Below are 8619 nucleotides of genomic sequence, written 5' to 3' on the forward strand. Positions count from 1 at the left end.
GGGATGGAAGGTCTGTTAGACAAGGCTAAGGATGTATAAAAATCCTCACAGAGTTGGGCATGGTGGCTCACACTTGTAATCCCAGCACTTGGGAGGCAAAGGCAGGCAGAACGCTCAGAGTCTGAAGCCAGCCTAGTCTACAAAGCAAGTCCAGGATAGCCAACGAATGCTACACAGAGAACCCCAGTCTTAGGGGGTTGCGGGGGAGGAGAAGAAAAGAAAATACCTCACAGAAGCCCACTACTTTGTATTCTAATTACAAATATTTAATTTCTTGGGGATGGTGGCACATGCCTTTAATCCCAGCACTTGGAAACCAGAGGCATGAAACTCTCTGAGTTCTAAGCCACCAGGCTATTTAGTAGGATGAGAAAGAAACAACTTTCTAATTGGGTTAAGGGCCACTTCACAAGACGAATCATTACAGGGTCAAGACCTATGGCTAGATAGGTCACAGTCCCTAACGGGGCTAACAGGGGACCGACTACTTTTCTGCTAAACTGGCATCTTTTAATGACTTTTCACTACCCCCACAGATTCTGTTAGCTGTCAGCCCTCATCAGAGAAGCTTCTTGTAATAAACAATGATTAACACAGACCCACAAGTGATAAAAGAGCAGACTAAGAGACTGGGATGCTCAGCCCTAATGGTATTGTCTATATATCACACCTAGTCCTCTCAAGGTTTGTGTGTGTGTGTGTGCGCGCGCGCGCGAGTGCACAGAGCTGCACAAATCCAAGCCAGACGAGATGCCAGCGACAGAGAGGAGGGAGGCATTAAGTCCTACCGCCGGCTGAAATGAACATAATGACCGACAGCTGCTAGGAGAGGGAGATTCATATTTAAGGTTACAGCCCCTGGAAGGCCAACGGTGCTCCAGCGGATAGCTCCAAACCCAAGGGCAGCATAACGGACTTGATGGGTTAAAAAAAAAAAAAACTCAAAAGAAACCCTGTCTTGAAAAACCAAAACAAAGTAACCAAAAACCAAAACAAAAGTAAAAAAGGACACAAAGTTGGGTGAGGAGGAAACAGTGGATGTAGCTAAAACACCCTGTGTAAATAAGAATAAGACATGTGTGCATACACATACATGTACTTTTAAAGAATTTTACAGACTCTTGAACAGAGGTGCCCTGAATAGGTAGACAATGCTTCCCCAGAAGATATAGCTTATTCCAAGAAAATCTCAGTGCCAGGCACAGGCTGCCCTCCTGGTCAGGGAGGCCCCAAAGCCCCCCAGAACAACACAGGTTACTGCTCTTATTGCCCACCATTACTGAAGATGCAACATACTTCCCTCGTAGGACCAGGAAACTTCCTTTCTGGTGGCTAGCTTTCATAGTGCCAATCATATAGGAAGGGCACAATGGGCCCCCCCAGCAGTAGACCCCCACATGCTACAATCCTGACCTGCCAGGCAAGACACTCCTTCTATTACAGCAGGGACATGCCTGCTTCTGACTGGACCTGAAGCCCCACCACAGGAGGGAATTCATGCCTGTTACTGTAAATCTAGTCAAAGGCTCAAGACTTGGGAGGTCAGCTGGGCGTGGTGCTGCACGCCTTTAACCCCAGCACTCGGGAGGCAGAGGCAGGTGGATCTCTGTGACTTCGAGGCCAGCCTGGTCTACAAAGTGAGTCCAGCCCAGCCAGGGATACACAGAAACTCTGTCTCAAAAAACAAAAAACAAAACAAAACAAAAAAGACTTGGGCGGTCACAGGATGTAAGGGGAACTTAGCTTCCTGCTGTGTTAAATGAGCACGTTGTTAAACTGCCTTCTAAACATCCGTGTTTATACTCACGGTCAGAGAAGCAGGTTTCTGGAGTAGGCGGCAGCCAGTGCAGAGACTCAGAACGGGCCAAAGGCTGCACGGACGCTGCATCAACGCCCCCCACCCTCCGCAGGGCGTGTGATAGAGGAATGTAAGAACTGCAAGAGCCGTGGACTGCTGTTCACTGGACATCATGTCCACTGCACACAGCAGCTACTCTACAGAAGCAAGCCTGTGAGCATTCCCATGTGAAGAGGAGGAGCTGAAGAGGCTCTGTCCCAGCTGAGCAGCGGTGGCCACTGATGTCAGCTAGGAAGGAGGAGCCCGTCTTCCTTGAGGTGTGGCTGCTGGAAGGCTACCCATGCTCTGGGGGATGGCACCACCCTGAGCATGTGACCAGCACTTACTGGATTCAGTAAGTTGCAGTCACTTGGGGGGGGGGGGGTGAGTACTGGGAAGGGATGGGGGCAGGAGATACTGTATACACACACAAAACTGCTGAAGAACAAATTAAAATGTCTTAAAGAAAACCCACTAGTGATTAAGTGAGACATTTTGAAAGGATTAACTTTTTTACATTTATTTGTCATTCATTCACTCAGTCACTCATTTCTGGGGGCATGTCTGCCAAGGGCACACACGTAGGGGTCAGAGGTCAACCTATAGTCATTCTCTCCTCCCTCAAGTGGTCCGTAGGCTTGGTGGTGAGCACCTTTACCCACAGGACATCTCAAAAGCCCTGATGTTAACAGCAAGAGTAACCTGCTAAAGACATGCCCTACCACTCCATACATAAGGAATCAATTTATTTGAAACAAAGCATTAATATGACATTTTATATAAATCATATATGTATATATGGTAGTAGAAAATGAGTATTTTCTAAGGTATGAATGCATATGCCACAGGATGTCTGGAGGAGCCTGACATCTTTCTAAAAACATTAGTATAAAACTTTTAAGTCAAATTACAAATCAAAGAGAGAAATTGAAAGAAGGCACAAAAAGGCTTCCTTACTCAAGAAGGAAAAGTCCAACAAAAAAGAGCAAAAGCCTGAATAATGAAAAGGAAAACACAATGAAATGGTTCAGTGGGGAAAGGTGCTACAGTCTGAGGCTAGCCTTAGAAAACAAAGAGCTTGCTAAAGCAGAGGTCAAAAAACAAGAGGAGGAACAAGTGGAGGTAGCCAGAGGAAAAGGAAACACAAAAGTGCAGCAGCGTAGGGGAGGTTTTTTATCTGGAATCAAATGGATCTAAAGCTGGGTATGGCCATGCGTGTCGGCCTAGACGACACATGCATTCTAGACCTACATCTGCCACAAACAAACCAGCAAACGATCAACTCTCCTTGTTTCACTTCTTGCTAACCACTGTGCTGGTGAGCTTTTTTGTCAACATGACACAAGTTAGAATTATCTAAGAAGAGAAAGCCTCACAAAGAAAAATGCTTCTTTCACAAAGAAAATGCTTCTCTCATGTTGGCAAGTCTGTGGGGTATTTTCTTGATTAATACAGCAGAGCCCAGCCCACTGTGGGTGGCACTACTAAAGCAAGTGGTCCTAGGTTTAGATAGATAGATAGGAAGAGGAAGAGAGAGAGAGAGAGAGAGAGAGAGAGAGAGAGAGAGAGGGAAAACGAGGGAGAGCAGGCCATTAAGCAGCACTGTTTTAGCTCCTGCCCTGTCTCCCCTCAATGATGGACAAACCCTTTCCTCACCCAAAGTTGCTTTTGGTCAGAATGTTTTTTCATATCAATAGAAAGCAAACGAGAACAATTATGTAATCCTCATCAGTGTAGTGGAAACACCACCACGGGATCTGCAGCATAATCCAATAATGCGTAAAAGACAGATGGTCCAGGGGCCGGAACCGGCTCAGTGATCAGGAGCCCTGCGGCTCTGTGGAGGATCTGTGACTGGTTCTCAGCACCCATAGGATGGCTCACAGCTGCCTGTAATTCAGTGCCAGGGGATCCAATGCCCTGTCTGGCCTCCACAAGCACCAAGCACTCACGTGGTACACAGACACACATGCAGGAAAAACATTCATACAAGTAAAAATAAAATTTGTAAAAGGTAGGTTGGTTTTAAGAAGTTAGTCTTCCTAATTTTATGCTTTTCTTTTTCCTTAGTTTTCCCCTCTCATTTCTATTCAAGTCCTCACTGGTTCTAGAATAAACAAACAAGATAAAGGAGATTTATTAAAAATAAATGTTTTCTTTGGTGTTAAGCTGCAGTGAAAGGGTTATAAAAACACATGTTTCAGGCCCGGGGTGGTGGGGCAAGCCTTCAATACCAGCACTCAGGAGGTAGAGGCAGGTGGCTCTCCATGAGCTCAAGACAAAGGGAGTCTAGGACACACAGGGCTACACAGAGAAATCCTGTCTCAAAAAACAAAAATAAATAAATAAATAATAAAAAACACATGTTCCTTATGGCAAAAAGGATGGAAAAAGATGCAATACAAAGTACAGGATTTGGACTTGAACACTAATTTACCTTTTATTATCCAGTACTCAATGAGTTACCTTGCCAAAAGTGAATTTCTAGGTCTGTATTTAAAAACCAGTAGTACTTGCTATTTGTCTATTTATCTAAAGAGTTACACATTTATTTCACAGAGGAAAGGGAGAAACAAATATTTCCAAAGGTAAGGGAAATCCTTTAGAAAAGATTTTTTTTTAACTTAATGTATAGAAAAGATATTTTAAAATACATATTATCAGAAGCATGGTGCCTAACACTTATGATCCCAGACAAAAACAGGATCCTGAGTAAGCTCCTAGGCTCTAAATAAAACAACAACAATAATGAATGTTCTGTCAACTTCAACCAGTAATAACTTCTGGCCTTTCTGGCAAAAAGCAAGTGTTTAAAAAAATAAAATGCTGTATGGCAGCGGTGTACGTCTTTAATCCTAATGCTCAGGAGGCAGAGGCAGGTGGATCTCTGAGTTTGAGGTCGGCCTGGTCTACAGAGTGAGTTCCAGAACAGCCATAACTGTAACTCCAGTTCTGGGGGTCATACACCCTTATACATACATACATACAAGTAAAAATCTTAACAACAACAAACCACTGGCAACAACAAAAATCTGAGTAAGTCATGGAGACACACTTATAACCTTAATACTCTGAAGTATGAGGTATGAGGACGGCCACAAGTCTGGGGTCAACCTGCGTAGCAAGGAGAGGAAGAGACCTTGTCTCTCAAGCCTGAAAAACTGAAATAAAATAAAATGGGGTGGAGGGATGCATAGTGGCACAATCACTGCAAAGAGTGACAGCCTGAGCCGGAAGGAACCAGCTTGCTCAAGCTGTCCTCTGTCCTCCCCATGTGCACTGGCAGATGAAAGCCTGCACATGGATGTGCATACACACACGTAAAGAGAAAAAAGAAAAATGTTATGAATTTAAAAATGCTTACAGTAAGCTACCAGGCGCAGCGTCGCACACCTGTAATCCCAACACTCAAGGACGCAGAAGCAGTAAGACTGCTCTGAGTTTGAGGCCAGCCTGGCTAACAGCCAAGGCTACACAGAGAAATCCTGTTTCGAAGAACTTTAAAAATTACAACAGCAATACTAAAAATTGCAATTCTGAAAGTAAATCTCAATTGTTATGTAAATAGTGGTACTAAAAAGTCATACCCAATTCTATGAAGTCTGTAATTAAGATAGACATATTTGGGGCTGGAGAGTTAGCTCAGCAGCTAGGAACACTGGCTCTTGCAGGGACCTGGGTTTGACTCCTAGCACTCATATGCCAGCTCACAAGACACACTCTTCTGGCCTCTGAAGGCACCAGGCAAGAACCAGTGCATAAACATACATGCAGGCACACACCCATTCACATAAACTAATAATTTTTGTTTTTAAGTAAGACAGGGGTGGGGGCTGGGGGGTGTTGCGCAGGCACCGCCCCACGCCCCCGCCCACGGCACATGCCTTTAATACCAGCACTGGGGAGGGAGAGACAGGTGGATCGATGTGAGTTCGAGGCCAGCCTGGTCTACAAAGTGAGTCTAGGACAGACAAGGAAGGCTACACAGAGAAACCTTGTCTCGAAAAAAGCAAAAGTAAGACAGATATTCCTGTCGATATTAACTGGAAAAAAAAAAGAAAAAAAGAAAACAAACTAAATGTAAAACATGTATTACAGTGATATAAAAAAGAGGAGGGTCTCACAGGAGTAAGACTGGGGCTCCATACTTTTTAAGTTGCTGGCACCGGGATTCACACAGAACTCTTGGCCAGCCCTGGCTACAGTATGAGAATCAGCCTTAAAACAAGACACTGTGACAGTCTACCCCCATATACACAGGCATAGAACACACGCCTGTAATCTCAGCACTAGGGAGGCAGAGGCAGGTGGATCGCTGTGAGTTCGAGGCCAGCCTGGTCTGCAAAACAAGTCTAGGACAGGCAAGACTACACAGAGAAACCCTGTCTCGAAAAGCCAAAAAATAAAAAAATTAAAAAGAAAAAAGAACTTCAGTTTACCTAGCGTTGTCCTAATGTATATAGCCATTCCACTCTGTGTGGGTGGTTACCAAGACACTGAGAATAGAACTACAAACATAAGAAAGTTACATCTTGTCAAAGTAACACTCAATATGAATTATTTCAACAAATATACAATGTTATGTCTTGGGCCGGTGGTTCTGAAGGTAGGAAAAACAGATATTTACATTCATAACAGTAACAAAATTGCAGTATGGTTGTGGGAGACTGTAACAAAAGGTCACAGCACTAGGAAGGCTGGGAGCCACTGTCATCGGCCATTCCTAAACATTAACTTTTCTGGAGGCAAAATACTTCAAATTTCTTTTTAAACTGTTTCTGTGGTTAATTCGAGCATCATCATATTTCTTCTTTTAAAAGCTCCGAGCACAGTGGCCGTTGAGCCTGTCACTACCAACACTGGACAGCAAAGGCAGGAGGAGGATGGAGAAAGTTCGAGACCCAACTGGTCCAATGGGTCCTTCTAGGCTAGCTAGAGCTACACAGCAATACCTTGTCTCAAAACAAAACCCCACAACATCCCTCCCCCAAACACGCAAGCTCAGGCAACAGCTGCACTGCCAAATCCATAAAGTACCTCACAGAATAAAGCAGGTTTTGCTACACAAGTCATTCATTTTTTTTTCAATGAAAAATGTATATACATATACACGTTCTTTGTTGTCTCCACGGACACTTAAGAGCTAGTTCAGGAACTCGCAAGAAGTTTGGAGCTCAGAAAGCCAGAAGAACGTGGTGGCGCACGCCTTTAATCCCAGGACTCGGGAGGGAGAGGCAGGTGGATCGCTGTGAGTTCGAGGCCAGCCTGGTCTGCAAAGCGAGTCTAGGACAGCCAAGGCTACACAGAGAAACCTTGTCTTAAAAAACACAAAACAACAACAAAACACCAACTGCTGGAACGGGCCAGACAAACTTTTCTAACAAGACAACCCGGAAAACGACTACATCGTCTCTTAAAACCTGGGGGTACCCCGAACTCCCGGAATCTCACCACCTCTAACCAGCGTAACCCTCGCAACGCTGACCACGCAGTGGACACGACTCTGCAATCTACTTTTGAAGTCACCAACGGAGACAAAACACACAGGTGCTTCTGCACAGGATGATGAGCTAACTGCTCGGCGATTACGCAGTTTCTAAACCCCATAAGCGCCACTTAACTTCGAGGTCCAAGAACAAGAGGCCAGGAGAGGCCCACGGAGGGGCGGGGACCACCCCACACACAAACAATCCCCCGTGGACGAAGCCACGCCGGCCGGGACACCCAGCTGGAGATCATCCGCAAGGCGGGCACCCGGGACGGAGACCAACAAGCCCCCACGGGACCAGGGCCGTCTGACAAGTTTATGGCGGCTGGCCCGCGGGCCACCTACCCCCACCTCGTCGCGAGCATCCCCCACCCACCCACCCCCGAGCCCCGGAGCGTACCTGACACACGGCAGCGTGGAGCCCCGCGTAGCCCGCGCGCTCCGAGACCTGCAGCGCGCGGTCCCCGAGCTCCGACTCCTTCCCACGCCGGTCAAACAAGTACACCGTCCGACAGCCGTCGACGCCGCCATCCTTCTCGGACCCCGCCGAGAGGCCTCCAGGATCGCCGGCGCCCGCCGCCTCTGCCATGTTGGAGGGGGAAAAAGAGGGGGCACCCCGCGAGGCACTGGGGGCGGGGGGAGGGGGCGCTTCGCGGCGACGCCGTTTCCGCGCGCGCCCTCCTCCGCGGGCTTCCCCGGCCGAGGCCCGCCGCGCAGCTCCTCCTCCTCCTCCTCCTCCTACTCCTCAGCAGCGGCAGCAGCGGCCTGGAAGCAACCCGGGAACCGATTCAAACCCGCTCCAGCCGCGGTGCCGCACGTCACTTCCGCGACCCGCGGAGACAGGGACGCGCCGTGCACGCGCGCGCAAGCGCCGGCCTAGGGGAGGACCCCACGAGATGCGCCCGCCGCCGCCGCCGCCGCACGCGCGAGCCGCGCCCCGCGAACCGAGAGTAGGCCGCTGCCGCCGCCGCCGCCTGGGCTGCTGCTGCCGCTGCTGCCGCGCAGGAGGAAGAGGACGGCAGGCGGAGACCCGGCGAGTCCAGCAGGCCGCAGGGCGGGGCGGGGCTTCGCGGCCCCTAGGCCACGCCCCCCGGCCTCACGCGGACCGGGGGATGGGACTGGCGAGCGGCGGCGGCGGGAAGACCGCTCCCAGCGCCTCGGGGGCCCCTCGCGGGATGAGGGCTAGCAGGCGCGTCGCCCGGGGGTCTGTGTCGGCCCAGGCTTCACAGCGTCCTGGCGCCTTCCCGCCCCGCCATGCCGGCTCCGGGGCGGGACGGAGTGGAGTGGACACGGG

The 8619-nt window shown here is 48.7% G+C and overlaps 1 protein-coding gene across 1 annotated transcript in view; it reads right to left on the reverse strand.

Annotated features, from left to right (window-relative positions):
* Smchd1 (structural maintenance of chromosomes flexible hinge domain containing 1) overlaps window positions 1–7980 on the reverse strand; it is a 120670-nt gene extending 112690 nt beyond the window's left edge. Inside the window, exon 1 of the mRNA XM_051153692.1 lies at window positions 7726–7980. Coding sequence (XP_051009649.1) covers window positions 7726–7914 — 189 coding nt within the window. The 5' untranslated portion in view covers window positions 7915–7980. The remainder of the gene's footprint in view (window positions 1–7725) is intronic.
* Window positions 7981–8619: the final 639 nt, after the last annotated feature.

The sequence above is a fragment of the Acomys russatus genome, chromosome 12 (assembly GCF_903995435.1).
Source record: "Acomys russatus chromosome 12, mAcoRus1.1, whole genome shotgun sequence".
Taxonomy (NCBI): domain Eukaryota; kingdom Metazoa; phylum Chordata; class Mammalia; order Rodentia; family Muridae; genus Acomys; species Acomys russatus.